At 46.7% G+C, this 20,631-nt stretch overlaps 1 protein-coding gene across 4 annotated transcripts in view; it reads right to left on the bottom strand.

Moving 5' to 3' along the window:
• The window catches only part of LOC105888873 (myosin phosphatase Rho interacting protein), a 41,102-nt gene that overhangs the window by 14,435 nt on the left and 6,036 nt on the right, over positions 1-20,631 (bottom strand). For all 4 annotated transcript variants that reach the window (XM_031561324.2, XM_031561323.2, XM_031561325.2 and 1 more), the window contains exons 2-15: positions 19,967-20,044; positions 19,502-19,567; positions 13,589-13,740; positions 13,097-13,181; positions 11,899-12,067; positions 11,053-11,524; positions 8,370-8,499; positions 5,727-5,825; positions 3,656-3,712; positions 2,889-2,957; positions 2,670-2,759; positions 2,008-2,117; positions 968-1,544; positions 364-501 (exon numbers count right to left, since the gene is read on the bottom strand). In XM_031561324.2, coding sequence (XP_031417184.1) covers positions 364-501; positions 968-1,544; positions 2,008-2,117; positions 2,670-2,759; positions 2,889-2,957; positions 3,656-3,712; positions 5,727-5,825; positions 8,370-8,499; positions 11,053-11,524; positions 11,899-12,067; positions 13,097-13,181; positions 13,589-13,740; positions 19,502-19,567; positions 19,967-20,044 — 2,292 coding nt within the window. The remainder of the gene's footprint in view (positions 1-363; positions 502-967; positions 1,545-2,007; positions 2,118-2,669; positions 2,760-2,888; positions 2,958-3,655; positions 3,713-5,726; positions 5,826-8,369; positions 8,500-11,052; positions 11,525-11,898; positions 12,068-13,096; positions 13,182-13,588; positions 13,741-19,501; positions 19,568-19,966; positions 20,045-20,631) is intronic.

Here is a 20,631-nt window from a genome sequence, read left to right as displayed (position 1 = left end):
GAGGAAATGAGCAGAAGCCAAAAAAAGGGGAGAGAACAAGAATCGCAATCTTTTCTTTCGACATGCAAACGCACTCATGCAAGGTGCTGTTTCACAGCTTAGATGATGAGATGTCAGCTGGTTGTTGTTTGGAATGGTTTTCTGTTTCATGTTACCTTATTCAAAAACATGCAAAGACTATTAGACAGAATCCAGCACTAGCATACATAAATACATACATACATACATACGTATATATATACACACACACACACACACACACACACACACACACACACACACACACACATATATACAGAAAGCAACACTACTTTCTAGCATGAGACTACAATGATGGGCTAATGCTGCAGTCTGCATGCTCACCTGCGAGATGTATCCGATGCGGATGTGTTGCTCTCGCTCCAGTGCAGTGCGCAGCTGCTCCTCCAGCTCGTGCTTGTTCTGGTTGGACTCGGCTAGCTGCTGGTGACATGTCTCCAGCTGCTGCTTCAGGTCTTCTACCTGAAGGGGGAAACAAGGACCCACAACCAGGTGTCAGAACCACTGACCAACGAATCCCTACATCTGCAGTATCATTGCACTGAATTTACCACTGAAGGACCCAACTGGACCTAACTGAGGTGCTGTCAAGAGTATCCATGCAAAACTATTCCTGAAAATGCCACTAATATCCTTTACAAAAACATTACCCATGACTTCAGAACAACTCAGAATCTTTAAATATCGTGTCACTTTCATATAATGAATATGCATAGCTGATATGATATACCGGTGAATACATTTTCTAATTAAACTAAAGCTGTCCATGCATCTAATTCATTTGACCTATCTGTCCATCCTTGGGGTTAGATTCATTCAGCAGCTGATGTGATATAAAGTCACTTTCTCCAAGATCAAAATGTTTTTCCCCACTGAAACTCAACCAATCCGTTCTTCTATCCATATTCCATTTCATCCAAGCGCTCACCCCTTTCTTGTAGCTCTCCAGCAGCTTCTCCAGCTCGGCCGTCTCCCTCGTCTGCAGCGCCGTAGCCAGCGGCACCCTCTTCTCTTCGCGGAGAGGCGTCTTCTCCACCTGCTGCCAGTGTTGCTCGATCTCGTCCTCCACCTTCTTCTGCCTCTCCGGGGACGGAGGCTGCGGCTGATTCGGCTGATTCGGCGGAGACCCCTCCCTCCCCGGCTGGCCCTCGGCGCTCTCAAAGTCCATCCCGCCGGGGGAGTCCTGTGGCGAGCCGCCGCTCGCCACCGAGCCGTAGCGGCGGCGGCGCTCTTCCCGCCGGCGGCCGCGCTCCGAGTCGCTGAGCTCGGCCTGCAGGGCCTCGGCCTCGTTGGCCCGCTGCTGCGCCAGCGCCTGGGCGATGGGCCGGAACTCGGCCCAGTCGAAGGTCTTGGAGCGGCCCTCGCGCCGCCGCTCCCGCGCCCGGCTCTTCTTGGGGCCCGGCTCGCGCTCCACCGACGACGCCTCGGAGGACAGCGAGTCCTGGGTGACGTCAGGCCTGGCCAGGCCCTCCAGGGGTGCGCCGGAGTTGTGGTCGTCAGTGAGGCTGAAAACCGTACACACATAGCCATTGCCATCATTGACTAAAAGGAGTAGTGTAAGTAAGGTAAAGTATGTGTTTTGAGACAAACAATTGCTTCTTTGAGGTTTACACTTTCACTTAACAAGTGTGGCAAACTTATGGAAAGAATTAGCTTTGGTTGAAAATGCATTCATAAAACATGGGTTTAAATAACATTCTTAGCCATGTTGGCATCACCCTAGCAAACATGTCTTGGCTGACCAACTAAATCTGAGGGTATTCTATTCTGTCCAAGTCTTCTCTTCAACATTTACTCAAGAAAATGGTAGAATTACTGTAAGAGGACAGAACAAGTAATGGTCGAATGGGTGGAAAAGCTGAAGATGAATCTGCAGTGTAACCAGTGCCAAGAGGAGAGTTCGCCTGAAGATGAAGCTGCAGTGTAATCAGTGTATGGTAAACCGTGCCAAGAGGAGAGTGCGCTGACCTGGCCACATCCGGTGCGGTAGAGGGCCGCACGTTCCTCATCACTGCCTGGATCCAGTTGCGCCGAATTCCCGCAGTCATGGCCGACAGGGTGTGCGCTCCCTCCTGCGTCTGAAAAAACAACCACCAGCCACGGTTCATTTCCACCGATATTTTCACACAGGAAAGATGAGAGGAGCAAACAAAATAACTGCCTGAAATCAATTACACGTTACACAATGAATGGTGCCGACATTCTTCACTTTTGCATGTACCCGATTGCCAAATACTGAAGACTGTTGTCTGCATGTGTAAAAGTCTAACACCAATAGAACATGTATGAATACAGATACAAAAAAATACCACCTTACCAAAACAGAACTACTATAACAGGATTGGCAGGGATAATTTCTTTATTTACAGTTATCACAGAAAAAGTACAAATCTTAAAGTATACAGTCAAGCTGAAATTCCATTCTCACGTCCAAGCCTAACAGTGTAACCATAACTTCTAGGGGAACATATGCTATGCATTCACTCGGTCAGTGATATGCGAGCGCAAAATGACTTAATGACCCCCCCACCCCTCCCAAAAAAGAAAAGTGTCCTTGCCAGAGAGGTAGCCACTGCAATGGATTCCAATGAGGCTGAGGATAGTTTGTATAAGCATTAAAGTTAACTTACATGGATTTGGAAGCCATAGTTTCGTTGAGCTTGGTATTCTGTAACATTATAACAAGTACTGAGGTCTATTTCTCCATCTAAGTCTGCGGCCTGGGGGAAGATTGAAGAGACAAATGTCCTGTCAGCAGAACCGTTTTTTGAAAAAGTCTTGTAAACCAGAATTTTAAACAGAAGTCCTGAAAAACATGCATTACATACAACACATTTTCAGGAACTCACCTCCTCTGCAATTGAATCCTTATAGTATCGTAGACTATGGTCGGTCAGCACAAACCAATACTTCTTCCACTGTGAAGAGTGATCATAAAAACAAAAATGACAATGTTGCTTCAAGTAGAGACTGAATGACTTGTGTCTGCAGAGAGGAGTGCTCCAGTCTGTTAAGGCTAAAGTTCTGAGGTGTGGGACATTTATGTGCCTCTTTCAAAGCACGGAGAGATAAAAAAAAAAGTTAAAATAAAATGAAAACAAAAAAGTAGTGCCCTTATCCTTTTAAGTTTCACCCATTGAAGCCTTGCTATCAAAGTGGAAGAGCGCCCTTTGAAGGCCTCTGCCCCGTGCCTTGAGGGTGCCAGCGGGTGGGGGGGGATGGTATGGCCGACTGTTTGACCAGATAACTTGGCTTTGATGAATTTATCATGGCTAAAAGATGTGGCTAAGTGGCTAGAGGGGGCGAAAAGTTAGCTTGCGCAAAGAGAGTCGAGGCCTGCAGAGAGATAACTCCTGCAAGGAGAGGTGTCCTTATCGTCATGGTGACCTTGATCAATACTTCTTGCAGACAGAGAGCTGATAGCAGAATCTGCGCTAGAGGGTTATTGATTGTGGAAATCTAGCCCTTTCTACATTTGTCGCTTTCAACTGGTAACTGAGGTTCATAAAAATTGACTCCTCACGTATTTCTGAGTCTAAAGTTAGCTTTTAACTCAATGCAATGGATCATAAATATGTAAACAGGAATCATTTGCCCGAACAAAAGCAGTACCCACCTGTCCCTGTTCATCAAGCTTAACCATCCAACCTTTCTTGAAGTTCAGCAGGTCAGGCTGTTAAAGAGAAAGCAACATTCCAAAGGTCACACAGATATCAGGAACATCAGGGCTGGTATTCTCAATGCTTATAGGGAGGAGTGCTAACCTGGGTCTTCATATCTCAAGCAAACGCAAAATCTCCCCCAAAATCAGCACCCCTCCACTACTAAGACAATATTTACAGTTTCCAAACGAATGCAACCATTGGGAAAAGTCGATGCAGTTTAGTGAACCCACACAGTTAAACATCATGCAGAAAAAAGCTGACTGTTGAAGCTGACTGACAGTGACCCATGTGTAGCTATGGCCAAGTCCATGTTTATGGTCCACACTATCTGCAGAACTGACGACAGCAGTGTCCAGAACTTAAAGAACAAGACACAGTAACTGACAGATGTGGTAACCATAGAGACGCCGGTGCATCGTACGCATTTCAACCAACACAAAAGTCTCTTTTTCAGCGCTTTGACGACATTCACCAAACTTTTGAAATTCTCGAACATCTCACACTTGAATTTCAGAAATTTAGATGACTTCTTTTTGGTGGAAACAATTTGGGTGGAATCAAAGTTGGCAATTGGCCTAAATGCCAAGTCAAGAAAGAGCAGAAACACAAACAAACGCATTTCACATGCTGGCTGTCGGGGCGAATCTGACAGCCTGCAGAGGAAATGCTGGTGAGAAGTTTCTCTGCTGTGCTTAACGCCGTGGAAAAAACACGACAGGGATTTGTGCACGGTGCTCAGGGGAAGCAGTTGAGTGTGAACGACACACACACACACACACACACACACACAGTGTGTAACTCTAAACGCCAGCCACCCTAATCATCAACAGCAGAATCAATTATGTTCACACACACACACGCAACCACTCAAACACACACTAATGGTTTTGAAAACAAGCATGTGCTCATATCCTAATTCATGGGAACAAAAACACCATGGGACAGCCACATATCCACACACATAGCATAGTTAGGTTAACATAAACACACACACACACACACACACACACACACACACACACACACACACACACACACACACACACACACACACACAGACAGACAGTCATGTAGGCAAAACAGCTGAAGGCGGCTGGAAGTCAACGCGTGAGCACACAGGGAGGACGTGGAGATGGAGATGACCTGGGCAGGAGGAGGAGAGGGGAGCACGCTACGCCCAGCGGCACCACGCACAGGAGTTTTAGGATGTCCGCGTTCTCACAAACACAACACAACACAACACAATACAAGCCACAAAGAGACAAGATGGCAACCAGCATTAATCTTCAGGGAGGAACCAGTGAGATGATCATTTAGACACAGTTTCCACAAATACAGAACTTCCTTTTGTCATCAGTGAAATTAGAGTAGAAGTTACATGCAAGACTAAAACAAAAATCACAATGGACTTGATGATGTCGTGATGAAGATACTGTTAATGGACAAGAAGGAAGCATTAAATGATCCACACGAGGTTAGTACATTTTAAGACTTTAAATAAACCCATTCTCTCTCTGCTATTATTCACACACGCACGCACACACAGAGTGTGTAACTCTAAACGCCAGCCGGTCCTCTCCGAACAGGATGGCCAGGCTCAAGGCCTGCAGCGGGTGCTTGACCTTCGGACATGAGAGAACAAGGGAGGCATTGAGCAGCGCTGGCTTCCATCGCTCGGTCCCCCCCGCCCCTCACACCCTCGACAAACAATATTCCACCAGCTGATTACAATGCGCCTTTCTCCGGAGGAGAGAGAGAGAGAGGGGAAGATAATAACTAATTGAAACCAGACAAATGCCCTCTCTCGATAGCTCTCTCCATCATCTCTGCTTTGAAATTTGCTGTGAGAACATTGGAGAGGTTGGATGATATAGATACACACATGATATGGAGGTAGAGGCACAAAGGAGAGAGAGAGACACACACATAGGAAAGATAAAGAAAGGAAGAGAGAGATTGAATGAAAGAAAGCAATACAGCTAGACAAAGAAAAGAGAAAAAGATGACAAAATGTGCGCTTACGGTCATGACGGACTCAGTGGTCCTGCGGTCCAGTGACTTGGCCCGCCTCAGTGGTGGTAGGGCCGTGTGTTGGAAGTCCAGCGGCTGAGATTTCTGATCCTGACAGACAGATAGACAAACAAACAAACACACACATCTTTCAATTACTTAGGTTAAAACAAATATCCAAGTTTATTGATTTGCATTTGCATACTTTACATACTGATGCAGCGCAAGATTTATACACAGCATCTTTGCCACATAATGGCCACACAAACACACACAGATCGTGGTGACATGAGACACGATATTGCAGTTCACACAACCTTTTAACCTTTGTGGTAACAACCATCCCAACTTTTAGACAAGGTGACATGTCGAGGTCTGGACCAAGAAGGAATCATTGTGTGTCCAAGGTTTGGTCAGAAAACCACAATACTGTCCAACTGTCTACATTGTTTTTTTTGTATGAGCATATAGCATGTACAGATAGAGTCTCGATACCAGACTGAAACACAAAATTAAACCAGATAAAATAACTCCTAGTGATGGCCAATCATTTTAAACATGTGGCTTCTGCCTCAACCACAACATGCATCCAGGCCTCGGGGAGGGAAGTCAAAAAGGGCCTTTTCCTTTGTCAGGAAAGGGTTTCATGCGCGCTTCAGATAATAGATAATATCACAACAGAATGTCAGTGGAAACAAGATCCTCATCGCTCACATTGTGCTGAGCGGCGAGCAACCTCCCACTGAACCACAATAAGTGAAAACAGAGATAACGCAGACACAGCCCTTTTCACATTCATATGACAGTGTGTGTGTGTGTGTGGGGGGGGGGAGGGAACTACGCCAGGTATCCAACTAAACATGTTAAGTCGGACTGAGAGTAATCCTGCATAAATCAACACAAATCATTTCTACATTATTAACTATTATTTCTACATGTTCATTATTTACATCATTCAGCATTTAATGGAGCTGAGAGAAACGGAGATAAGCAAAAAGGGGGGTGAAAGCTGGAAAGGAAAAATCATTGGGGGAACGCCTGTGCGTGATGCAGAGTGGAAATTAATTCAGCGCAAGCCTCTGACCTAGGTTTCAAAACCAAACCAGAAAAAGAGAACTTCAGAAAGCAGAGAGAATAGGGCTTGCCCCGTAGCGATCGCTACATTAAACATGTAGCCTAAAACAACAGCTTGAAATGGGCCACAGCTTAATTTATTGCGGATATTGTTACTCTGCTTCAATTAGAATGGAGTCACACTGACCCCTGATACATAACCTTGACTAAATAGGCCAGAGCAGACAAAAGGAAGGAAGAGCTGCAATTAAAGCCAAATCATCAGCACTTTGTGTGTGTGTGTGTGTGTGTGTGTGTGTGTGTAATAACGCAGAATTAAAACAATAGGTTTATTCCATCATTGTTGACTTTTTTGTCTATTTCCAAAATGAGAGACAATGTTTCTGAGGTCATAGAATGAATGAGAGTGAGGTCATCTTTGGTTGCCATGTCTCCACTCTCTCCCACAGCATTCCATGGAGGGGAGTTTGTACAGCAACAGAGTAAAGACCAGCAGATGGACAGGAAGCACCAGTGGTCTGGTGTCGGAGAGATGGGATAATAAATGCCGTGTAACCCTAAGATTGGTATTAGTCTCGGCAGAGCCCAGCCAAGACACCAGCCCAAGCCTAACTCAGTTTGGCTCAGGTGATGGCTTATACATAAACAATATTTTTGGCATGTTGGGGGAAAAACAGGGATGATTGAAATGAAATTGTTTGGTCTAAAGATAGTAGAAAGGAGTTCTTCCTGTATCAGAACTAGGCAACAGTGTTGACCCAGTATGCTCCAGGAAGGTGGGTTAAGGTGAATGCAACAGGCAACAGTGTTGACCCACTAAAGTGAATGCGGGTATATGTCCAATACAGTCAAGTCTATGCTGGACTGGTTGCTAGACTTGTGGAACCCTCTCATCAATTATGGTCTACCATGCAGGTCTCATACAATATCGGAGCCAAATTGGCAGGTCAAAGTTTGTCAGCTAACTAGTAAAAATACTATTTTTAAGACTGTAAGTTTTAGAAAAAAGGCAGTTTAACACTTAGCCAAAATGTTTTTAACCACAAAGCTAAAACTAACAAGGCTAATCTTACAGTTTTAAAATTGTATTTATTTCCCAGTATCAACAGACATCCTTTTGCTGTTGGGCTATAGGTACCCTAAGTTGGATACCAGACACAAACCCTGGTTTGGTCCATTTGTAACCCTCTAGACTTTTAAAAGCTGCCGGTAAGAACAGAGAGGTGGTTAAACAAATAGTCAGCCTATATTACCTGGGTAACTTCACTGGAGGTCAAAGGATGCCAGGAAGGTTGTGGGGACCAGATATTTATCTTATTTGTTTTTTCAAATTTAAAATGGGCAGTATATTCAGAGGCTTTAGGCTATCAGCGTTGTGGCAGGCTACCGATCAAACAGGTATAGTCAGGTAGAAGCATGTGTGGAAAGGTATGGCGCTATCTACGGGTATTAGCAGGTGTGTAGAGGTATATGACGCTATCTACAGGTATAGTCAGGTATAAGCAGGTGTGTGCTGGTACGGACAGGCATTATGCAAGAGCTGTGCAGGTGTATGTGGGGCAGGCGGGGCCGGCTCCGTACCTCTCGGTGGAAGCGTCTGATCTCGCTGCGTCCCTGTCGGGCGGCGCTGCGGCCCGTCTCCTCCACCTCCATGCGCTCCGTGTTCTCCAGCTCCAGCGCCTCCAGCTTCTCGATGACGTTGGAGCGCCCGCTGCAGAGAGGAGGAGGAGGGAGGAGAGGGGGAGAAGAGGAGGGAGGAGAGGGGGAGTTAGTGGGAGACGGTCAACGTTCAGCTCCTTGGACATTCCCATCATCTCTTGCAGCATTGGTGCATCACTGCTATAGAGATGCTGACAGCAGGATACTGTGCTACACGTCTAGGAATGTTAAAATGTTAAGTACTTAAAATGCATTGTTTAAATGTAAAGCTTTTAGATTCTGGAAAAAAGTTTACACTACAAAGCTGGCACCAATTCGATTTTTGACAGAGAATGGGGGTTAACATTAAACACTACCCCACAGTATATCTGTGGATCTATTTATATAGCATGCTAGCACACATGAGTAAATGTATGGAGACATAGAAATGAATATGACAGAAGTCACTTAGGAATTCGCGGCCCTGGAGTAAGTAACAAAACAAATGGATAGACGATTCAAAACGAGCCTGGAAGGACAATCATTTATCTTTGGAAAAAAAAGAGAGGGATGAGATCTGTGATGTGATTGGCTGGTGGTTCAACTGAACTCCTGGTCATGCAGTCTCAACATTCACCTGCTGTGCTCCTGATTCCATATCCAGAGCCCAGTGACAAACAGTGTTTGGTTCAGATCCATTACCAAGCCAACCACACTAACAGGCAGGCTCCAACAAGCAGCAACACTATTCCCCGAGCAAACAGTCACATGCTCTATATACGCTTTGAGTTTCTGAACCCGATTCACCCTGCAACCACAACACATCGAATTATTCTCAGTATACTCCCTTGGCGAGGGCTGCGTCAGGTTTGGAAGCAGCACGTAATTGCTTTGCAGTGATTAGGGGCCAAAATGCTGTTTTTACACCAAACACATAGCGTCTGCTCGTGTCCATGGTCTGCTTTGTGCGGATTCTTAAGCTGTAATAGCTGAGGTATTCCAGCCATCCCATAAAAGCAAAGGGGTGTTCAAGAACAGAGCCAGTTTGACGCATTTTCAGACAATGCTCTCTTTTCTTTTCTTTTTTTTCCCCTCTTTGAAGAAAAGCATAAGGAATTTGGTTTACCGAGAGCCAGTTGGAAATATTAAAATTACCCCCCCTTTTTTTTATCTTGACCTTATTTGGGTGGTGGGGGGGAGGGAGGCGGACAAGACTGCCGGTCCTCCTTAAAAGGCAATGAGACAGCAACCCAGTGAGGTATTTGGGTCATATGACCACTCGTCGTCTTATTGGCTGCCGGCCCTTGAGTGGCACAGCTCCCATAAACCCAAATTAAACCAAATGGAAGTTCTCTCTCGTTCTCTGTGTGTGATAGGCAGTCTCTCAGGTGGTCTGAAAAGCTGCGTGGAGTTAGAGATGTTGGGGACTGTTGGAGAAGGGAGAATGAGGGATATAATATTAGGAGGTTTTGGCGATAAGGAAAGGAGGAGGACAAGGAGGGAGGAGGAGGGTATGCTGTTGCTTAAAGTGTCTAAGAAAAAAGATAGACCATCACCCTCTTTGTTTGAAATGCCCCACTCTGGAGGCTTCTGACCTTTGACCTTAGGGAGAGGAGGAAACCCTGGGAGCCTGGGCCAAGCGCCGACTACAAAGAGTGTTTACAGAGACGCGTGTTTATCTTCAACATGGGCCCACGACGCAACGAAAGAAAGACAGGGAAAAAAAAGAAAACAAAAAAGCGAAGCCGCGATCAAGCGATGGGTCTGACGGTGGAATAAGCGACGCATGCAAAAAGGGGCTTTCTCGCTGCTGCGCAAGAGACATATTTTTTGCACTCTTGATGTTGGCCTAATAAGGTAGAATCGGTGTAGCCTCTCGAGTGGGTACTATCCTCTGTGAGCCTCATTGGCGCTGTCTGATCATTCCTAGAAAAAGGCCCTCATAGAGCTCCACTCGCCTCACTGCATGCCTTTAAAAGGAGAAGTGAAGAGAGAGAGAAAGATAGAGAGAGAAGGATGGCAAGAGAAGGAGAGCGAGAGGATGAGAGGCAAGAAGACAGACCAGTACGGATGGAGAGAGATTGGATGTGCTGAAATATAGACAGATAAAAAGTGTGGAGATGATGGAGAGAAAGAGGAAAAATATGCAGAGAGGGGAAAAACACAGAGGGATGTGGGTGGAGGGAGGGGGCAGGGATGGAAAGACAAACACAGAGCCATGGAGAGAACAGCACAAGCAGGATAGACCCTCTGACCTCTCCGGGCTCAGGAACAGAGAGAACGATATGTGGAGATATGAACACAGAAAGAGATGAACACAGAGAGAGAGAGACTGTTGGATAGCGTGAGTGGTGGATAGAGACAGGGAAAGAGAGAGAGATAATATAGAAGGAAAGAGATGAGAGAGAGAGCAAGAGAGATGATCGAGAGAGGGAGAAAAATAGGACAAAGATGAGAGCAAGAGAGATGAGGAGATGAGGGACAGAGGGAAAGATACAGGATACCAACAATTGGGAAGACTGCCCCAATGTTCTGAGCAGAGGACAGAGAAAGAATAAGGACAGTGAAGCAAAGATACAGTAAAAGTTCAACAGACAAGAGTTGTTTTGGGGACCCCCCCTCTCACCTCCTCTCCGGGCTGAGGGGTGTCTCCTGTCCCTCGGGGCTGTGCGCCCTGCTCCTTTTCTCCGCCTTGCGCGCCTCCGCCTCGAGGCGACGCGAGCGCGGCGTGTCGTGGACCCCGCGGCCGTGGTGGTGATTGTGATGGTGGACACCTGCGGCGGGGTGGCTGTCGCTGCTGGCCGCCGTGCTGCCGCTGGCGTCCGAGTCCAGCGAGCTCATGGAGCCGCTGATGTGCGAGCCGTTGGACAGCAGGCTGCTGCCCGAGGGGAAGGGGTCGCTGGGCGCCGGGGAGAGGCAGCGTGGTACTCCGCCGCCACACGCCTCGCCGCCGAAGCTGTGGCGGCTGGACGAGCTGCCCGTCGGCGACAGGAGCTCGTGGGAGGGCACTGCTGCCGCGCAGATAAAGGGGCTCCGGTCCACCTCGTCACCGTTCACCGAGCCCTGGTCCGAGTTATGGCTGACAAACGAGCCCTCACCTGCAGGGGGACACATCACCATTCTTCAATCAGCAATTAAGAACACAATCAGGATAAAACCTGATTTACTATCAACAATCTACTTCCATTCCATCATGGTTCTATTTGCCATTGTTGATGTTACAACCTCTCTCCTATATCGATAAATATCGATATCCTTCATCCATACATCAATCTACTGCACTGACATATATTAGGTGATTTTTTAAACAGGTTATCCACCTTCCAGAGTTTGGTAATAGGAAATCTTCTACATGATACAGCTGTAGCAGACCGTCCAAAGTAGTACAGGCAGGCCAACCTGTCCTGCATGCACATGCCTGTCTGGCACAAACCTACACCCTCCAGCACACACCTGCCTGCAGAGTCCTTACCTGCGGTGGGCGACCCGAGGGGCGCCATGTCGGGGGAGGACCACACCTGGCCCACGTCTGCCTCTCGGCTCTGCAGTTCCTCCTGCCAGATGATGGAGCTGGAGTCCGGAACCTTCTCCGCCTCGGGGATCCCCGAGCCCGTCACGGCCACTTTGGCTGGACCCGGTTCCTGAGGACGACCGCAAGGCCAACAACGTTACCTCCAGGCTAAAGCTATTAAATGTTGCTAACTAAAGAGGGGTAGACGGTGCAGTCAATTGTATCCAAAAGCACTGTTTGCCTTCACCATGGTGCCAAACATTCCAGGCAAACTCCTTTTAAAAGAGCACTTTCATTTAATGCATTGTGTGCACGGTGGCTCAGTTGCTTGCACTGCTGCCTCACAGCAAGAAGGTCATGGGTTCGATTCCCGCATGGGGCGCTGTTGGCTCTGGGGGGCAGGTCCTCCCCAGAGTGCACAGTGCTCAGGTGGGCTATCTCCCGGGCCTTTCTGTGTGGAGTTTGCATGTTCTCCCCGTGTTCACAGGGGGTTTCCTCCACTAAGAACCCCAACAGTAAAAACATGCAAAATAACAGAACTCATGTCTATCCCTGACCAAAGATGGACAGTTCACTTCACTTGGTCCCCGGGCGCTGCAAAGCTGCCCACTGCTCCTGGGAGGTCCTTGAGGAAGGACGGTCCAGGATGGGAAAAAGCAGAAAATAAATTCACCGCGACCTCAGGCCTACCTGCGTGTGTGTGTGTGTGTCCTGTGTCGCCTCCATATATGCACGTGTGTGTTCCAGTGTGTCGTGTGTGCCATTAAAAACCTGACAAAGGTCTTAATTATATTATTATTATATTGATACCATCAAACGTGACAAGGCTGTTAAAAATACTCTACGGCATGAACACAGCTATTCAACCAACATACAATCATGATAGGGAATTGTCAGCGCTAGCACTCATTAGTTAGAGCACCAGATGTGGCTTTGCGTAGTAGCTTCAATGTCAAACTCTTATCTCAACACAAACTATTTGAAATATTCACCGCCCCACACACACAGCCGTGAACAGCTCTCAGTGGGCACAGCTTGTGTTTGACTGCAACACCAAAGAGCGTATGCGTGTGTGTGTGTGTGTGTGTGTGACACCAAAGAGTGTGTGTGTGTGTGTGTGTGTTAGCAGCTGGAATGGCAGCTGCGGGCCGCCTCTAACCTGGGATGTGGCGGGCTCCACCTTGCGTTTCTTTTTCTGGTTTTGCTTGTTGGTTCTTGGGTACACCACCAGCTGTTCGGTCCATCTGTTGGGACACAGTAAGGGCAAGACTGAGGCGAGATCTTACCAATGCCTGCCTTTTAACCGGTCGTAGGTATGACTCACAACCTGTGGTGACTTTTATTCTGAACATCAATTTATTTGTAAAATAAAATATATTAACAAAACGCTATGCTTGCCCATACAGTGCTCAAAATTGATTTAAACAGGATGAGTAGATGGTATTTCAGTTTTATATTCATTCAGAAGATGCTTATGTAATCAACACCAATTTCCTTGCTCATGTTACAAATAGGGTAGCTTGTGGGATAGCTAATTGTTCAGGTTTACAGATAATGCCCTCATTTCCTCCCTAAATCCCAGACATCGACATTTCAGACACTTAGGTGAGCTATCCAATAAAGTACAGGCAAAGTGAGCTAATGTCCGCACCCATTGATAATCTCCTTGTTGTCTCCCCGGATGAAGTACTCCTGCTCCGGCGTCATGATGCATAAGGCGTTCTTCTGGCCGGTCTTGGGCTCGGCATCGATCACATCAGAGCAGAGGTTCATGTTGACCGTACCTTGAGGCAGTGTGCTGGGCTGCAAAAGGTCAGCGGCAAAAAAAAGCTATTAGTCTGCCACTGGATTAATAGAGCCCCATTAGCAACGGAGACATGATATAGTTAGGTCATAGCTTGACAATGCTAGGCTTTGGAAAAGGCTTTGTGTGTGATTGGTCTTTGGCTGCCTGGCTCAAGTTAATTGGCTTATTAAAGGAACTGACCGGCTCGAGAGCAAAGTTGTGCGATTTCTCAGCGCTTTCTCGACAGAAAGGTTACTCGCAGAAAAACAGACAACACACAAGGGCGGGCGTCTGGCGAGGTCTTGGGCTGACCACGGCGTTTAGAAGGCAATCATAAAGCTCTGTTGTGGCATGTCCAGAACTGGTGATCTATAAACCTGTTGCCCTTTGAAAAGGTCATGTCAAAAAAATAAAAACATAAAAATAAATAAATGAGCGGACTGGAAACTCCAAGCAAACAAACACTGGGCCATGTGACAAACAGCAGACTTCCTTTCTAATGGAGGAAATTCACAAATCAATCCATTATATCCAGTTTCATTAAAAAAAATAATTAGGAGTGCTGTGATGACCATGTCTACCATGTGTGTATGTACACACATATATGTGTGTGTGTGTGTGTGTGTATGCACGCTTCACAAGGAGACTTGAAATGACACATACAATCTTATCTGCCCTTACTGTAAGGTCACTCCGCGGTTATCAAAAATTTGCCATGGCAACAGGCGAAATCCTTTTGGTTCCAGGGCTTGCCGGCTGAATGGAGGAGGTGACAGCATAGAAAGCCAGGACTAAGCCTCTTTTGTGAGAGGGGGTAGGGGGTGGGCAGCATGTCTGTATGTGTGTATGGGGGAGAGGGAAAGTATGTGTACGTGTGTGTGTGTGTGTGTGTGTGTGTGTGTGTGAGAGAGCATGTCTATGTAGGGGTGGGTTTAGAGGTTGGGCCGGCGTGGCCGTGCTTTTGCGCACTAACGCAAGGGGAGCGCTTGAATGTGTGCGGGAGAGAGAGCTTTCCACATTCCTCCGCCACAAAGAAGAAAAAAAAAGAAAAAAGAAAGAAAAGAAACCCCTCTCAGAACGGCACATGTAAAATAACAAATACTGCTCGGGGGCATCCGACTCCCGACCATCAGGCTCCCACGACCCGTGAACCAGATCAGAAAAACCAGCGAGGCATCCCGCTGACGCTCCACTTTCTTGACTTTTTCCTCGCTCATAAAGCTATGAATCAAAGCCAAGCAATCGGGCACAGCCATTAGTCAATGCTGATGTCACTCGTGCCATTGGAGTCAGTATTATCCATGACCATGCCATCGTGCCAACACATGAAAGAGTATGCCCATCAGGACCCTAGAGTGTTTTCTTTCTCTCCTTTTCTTTCTCTTTCTCATCTGCTATCAGGCTTCTGCTGGCTGCAGATGTAAAACAGGTGCCGTTCCCACCCCCCACCCCCCCTGATTCCTTTTATGGCCATTTTAAGTGATCCTGCTTTATTAAAAGCTGCCAGTAAACCCCAGAGACGTCCAAATATGGCAATTACAGTGTGTCACAGTTATAAACTGCAGCAGGACTCTTTCTGTTGCGCGAAACGGAGAAAGAAAGAGGGCTGCTGGGAAGAGGAACAGAAAGGCAGGATGGGTAATCAGACACCAGGGGGTTGGGGGGGGGGTGTAGTGGGCAACAAAGAGTTTCACATCACTCTGTATTGAGAAGCCCGACAACATGAAACCGGTCTGGGTAACGGAGAGAGGCGTCTTCTTTGCCAGAATAACATCAGGCGTCTGCTGCCGAGCTCTGTGTAAGCGGCCTCACTGTGTGTGTGTGTGAGAGAGAGAGAGATAAAGAGAAAGAGAAAGAAAAAGAGAAGAGATATAGGATAGAGAGAGAGAGAGAGGAGAGGAGAGGAGAGAGAGAACAGTGTTGTCAGGCTTTACCTGATCTTACTTCAGAGCGAGCAGATAACACGAGTGAATCGGTCCCTCGTAACAATCTCCCAGACCACATATGGGCATGTGGTCGACCACATACCAAAGTTCTGCTCCGATTTAAAGAGCTCTTTGGACTTTCTACACGGGGAGCCAATCCAAGAGCTCACAGATAAGACCTACAGATATGCACATGCACACACAGGTGGGCACTAATCAATTCGGCTCTGAGAAAAACAATGGTTAAGATGAGCTTATAGTTTACCATTACTTAAGCATACCCATCAAAAGCCGCAACCAGGGTGTCATAAGACTGTGGGGTGCTTTTTTGAGTTTTCCCACAGAACCTGAGCCTGTGATCTCCCCCAGGTAGAGTGAGAGAGCGAAAGAGAGAGAGAGAGAGAGAGAGAGAGAGAGAGAGAGTCGGCCAGAGTGGGTGCACAGAACGTGCACTGGCAACCATACAAAAGGTTCCCTTCTGCCAAGTCTGCCATTCATACGTTTCAGATTATCATGGATCTAATTTCCCAACATGGGATCGAAGCATATATCTCTGCACTGCCCGAGACCGCTCTTGTCTTTCACGAAAAGTGTTTTCTATTTTTATGCTGATGGAAGATATTGAACGTCGTCATGGAAATAAGAGTACATCTAGTTGCAAATTGGAAAGATACGGAGCCATAGAAAACACAAATGTATACAACTGCAGGGCAGTTCACAACTTTATTGCCTCATCACTGTGTCATTGTTGAGTAATTTAGAGTTTCCTCTCCCAGATAAGAAGGTGGGGAAAAACTAGTTCGACATGACAAAAGGTCACCCAGTCTTTCTTGAAAAGGTGAAGAGAGCTCTTTGGCTGTCTTTACAACTGTATGATTTAATATGTTTTCATTTTCCTCATATCGATAATTCCAGGCCAGCCGTCTGTACCGCTCTCCCGTAGAGGAAGTGAGCAGGTCGTCTATGACATTAAAGGTGCAGTCCGCCATTCTATTCCCATACAGTTTGTGTCAAATTCAGCGAATTGCTCCTCACGGTCCTCTAGCTGTCCGTTCAGTGTTTGCACTAAAGAAAAAAACTCCTCTCAGCTTTGTTGATGTCAAACAAACATAATGTCTCAGACTGAACCATAAACAATCCCAGCCAATCAGTGACGGAGCTTCAGAAGCATGGAAGGGAGGGGTGTAATTCGATTGGCTGTAAAGCTCAACTTTTTGCAAAACCAAAACCCAATTGTCTTTAACTGCCTGTACACATGACAGCACATCATCTAAGTATAACTTTTTGAGGCTGCATGTGTGCAGCGCGGACAGCAATGATGATTTTCTCCAGAGCTGCGATGAAGTACAAAGGCGTCATGAACATGAGGCTGCCCAAATCAATTGTGGATCAGAAAGTGCACACTGAATTGAAAACCCTGTTATGAGAAACCATTTAACTAAGATTGAGTTAAAAAAAAAAAAAAAAAAAAAAAAAATGCCAGTGGCAAGACGAGTCAGATGCCACGTCACCCGATACATATTATAGGCCATACATCTGCCTCAACATGCAGTGGCCTCGATCAAAAAATGCAGGGTGGGGGAAGGAGAGGGACTGGTTCCTCCAGCATCTCCGCTCCCACGTTGGCAGTTCCAACACCTGGAAAACTTCACCCACCTCAGGGAAGCTTCTAGAAGCCGCCTCGGCTTCGCCCCGAGCCTGCCTAAACATCTTCTGTGTGATCAGGAGCAGAAGCTGTTTTCCTTCATGCCACACAGAAGTCCTGGCTGCCCTTCTGTCTTCCACACAGTTTGATTATTTGTTATCTTTTGGTGTTCTTTCTACATCCCTTGTTCTATCCCAGGTCTGGGTTCTGAAATAGGTATTGTGGTTAGGGGGGTAAGGGGTTGGAATGTAAACCTTTTGGACATATTTGACATTTTCATGTGGTTTTGGAGGGGCTTAGACTCTCTCACTATAGCACCGTCACTGACAGCGGCTGCTGAAGTTTCACCAAATATGGGCATTTTGAAGGAATGCTGCTCCGCTCTCGAGCTCTGTGTTTCGGAGCATCTCCCATCGACAGCGGAAGCAAAGGGGCTAAGAAGCGACGCATGTCTCACGCGGCAACATTTTCAGCTAGCCCTGGGTAATTAACTTCAGCCAAATGCTTTTTTTGGTGGGCCGGGGGGTTCGGGGGGCTGTCAGAAGCCGATGGGAAGCTTTGTTTTCACACGCACGAATTAAGACATTTTTCTCCTCTCTCGGAGCAGTTATTTCATTTCCTATGAAATTATAGTGCCGACATAATTCATGCTTGAGTGTTTAGATTTGGTCAGAATGGAAACCCAACAATTTCTCAATTGAACAGCTATGCGACGTCTTTCAGGCCAAGTGCTGCTCGTTGATGTCAAGTGATCCCCCCTCTCACCCCCTCTACAGAAATCAAAAGATTCTCACTGCCAACTCAGAATAAAGCAAATCAATCCCGAATCTAAGGAAAATCTACTTAGTTGCTTTGATACCTGTTCTTGCTTGGGAGTCATGCGTGTTGCCGTCTATTCAATTCTCCTACTGGCATCAGTTAAAACCGTCCCACTCTAATCTCATAAAGCAGAACAGTGCCACATCTATTACCACTGCCCCAAACAACTCCGTGCGAGGACTTCGAAGAGTCTCCGAACCACAGGCACATAGCTTCCTCCCATTCATTAGTAGCACTCTCTGCTCCACAAAACACCTCTGAACACGAAAGCTGCCTCGCCTCACCTCTCCCACTCCAGGTCATTCTGTAATCTTTTGCGACGCTCGAAATACAGCCAGCTCTCGTGAGCCTGGCGCAACCCGTAAAACGATGTTTCAATTTTCACCCTATTTTCCCTGACCCAGTTTCCAGGCCTCCCAGAAGAGACTTCCCTTTAGCAGATGAAAAGGAGTCGTGAAAGACAATGAGGTCTGACAGCATTCTCATGGCTCAACAATGGGAGGAAAAGCCGTATTGCTCTGAAGTGGTGACGGCTAAGCGCGAGCTCCAGCCACATGCTGGAAAACACCTCAATCTACACGTGGCCCTCGCTTTACCTCCCTGGAGATCGCCTGACACCCAAAAAACCATAACAAACACAAAAGAAAGGTCTCTTTTCTGAGGACAGACTCTCTCTGGTGTCTTGCGTGCAGCAATGTGCCTGTTTTTAAGATGCTGCTGACTGGCCGGGGGTGAAGTTTGCATTAAGACACTAATAAGGTGACGGGAGTGCAGGGGAGGGAGAGGAGAGGGCATGTTTGTATGGATGCTTCTGCGCCGTGGGGGCCTCTCGAGAAAGCTCTCCATCTTCCTGACAGGCAGTCAGTATGTGGGCCTCACTGTTTACATACAAACGGCCTAATCTCCAGGCCGATCAGGCGGCTAATTTGGTCGCCCGTGTCGCATTCCAGCCAGACGAACGGCCCAGGCCGAAAGCCTATTAACTCTGCCGCGTTGGTGACGTCCTTCTTGCCGCCTACGCGTTGCTGTCTCTCTCTCGCGCTCCTCTCCTCTCCCCCCATTACATTTCTCTGAACCCTTTTGTGGCTTTGAAGTGACTTACTATTGGGGTGGAGCAACTTGAATGTCATGTGTGGATTCCCCCCCCCACCCCACCCCAAACTAGAGGCATTTGAAGTGGCCAGTCCAGGTTCAGGCTAGTTTTGTGCTTTGTTATGTAAACACAAATCAAGCAGCTTTAGCCCAACTCTTAAAATTGAACTTGAACTTATTCTAGCAGTCTGTCTCGGTTGATAAAAATATACAAATAGTCTGTAAGGAGTAGCCAAGGACATTAAACAAAAATACCCACGGAGAATGAAACCCACGGAGAATGAAAACGTCTCTTACCGATTCGTCCAATGCAAAGCGTAGGCAGCCATGTTCGTAGAGCACAAAGAACCGTCGTTGCCATTTCTGCAATCAAATGAGAAGAGTTCAAGCCTAATTAAATCAGACTAGAACATTCCTTAGCCTAAAAGTGTCGACCTCTGAGCTAAACAAGCTTAACGTGTGGTTGACCCATTCTTTCAAATAAACGTTATCTGTTACAAGCAAAATCCACTATAGGGTTTGGGTGTTATTATCAGCTACTTTACATTTGATTAGACAAGATGATTCCCCCAAATCCCTTCCCAAACTAAATCGCATCATCATAAGCCTGGGCACTATCAATAGAGGGCAACTTAACACGATACATTCTGACCATGTAAAACTCCTACAGACAGTACAATACATCAAGCGTATAGAAAATGTGTGAAGCTTATTTCCCCCATTTAATACACATACTCTCATGACCCCCCACCCCCATCTTACCCGAGATCTTTGCATAGGATTGTCAAAGTCGGTCCCCTCTGGAGCCAAACACAGCCAGCCTCCATAAATAGGTTTGGCCTGGAAAAAAAGAAGCAGCAAGAGACAGACAGTAAATTAGGCAACGATTAAAACTATGCACCAACTTTGTGAGAGATGCACTTTGGCATCCAGATGTCAAAAGGCATTTCTCTCTCCCCATAAGGTTGGGTGTTCAGTTTAGTTTCCACGGTAATATTTGGTCTGCTTTGGTCTCTGTGTATACTGATAAACACAGACTTTATTTGGTGAGGAACACAGCCGGAGTCAACACTATTTCATTTAAACAGAAATACACTCACAGACATGTTTAGGTGACTTCACTCACGATGACGAGGCCAAAACTTTTTTCGATTTTTTAAATTGTTAACAGGAAAAATGAAAAGGCCCATACTGCGCCTTGAAGGGAGCAGGCAGGTTTTCGCCCACCATTAGCTCTTCATAAAAGCTTACGATGCTCTAAATGTATGGCTCTGGCCTGCAGCCGTCACTGAACCGGGAAAGACTATTTCGCCTGAGGATCCCAAACAAGCGGCCACCTGCCATCAAGACAGGTAATTTACAACCACAGGACCACAATCTGAGTGACAGTTCTTAATTTTCCTCCTGCTGCAGCTAGTCCATCAAGA

The sequence above is a fragment of the Clupea harengus genome, chromosome 23, assembly GCF_900700415.2.
Source record: "Clupea harengus chromosome 23, Ch_v2.0.2, whole genome shotgun sequence".
In the NCBI taxonomy this organism is placed as follows: domain Eukaryota; kingdom Metazoa; phylum Chordata; class Actinopteri; order Clupeiformes; family Clupeidae; genus Clupea; species Clupea harengus.
The sequence above is the reverse complement of the archived record's forward strand: the minus strand, read 5'-3'. Positions and strand labels throughout refer to the sequence as shown.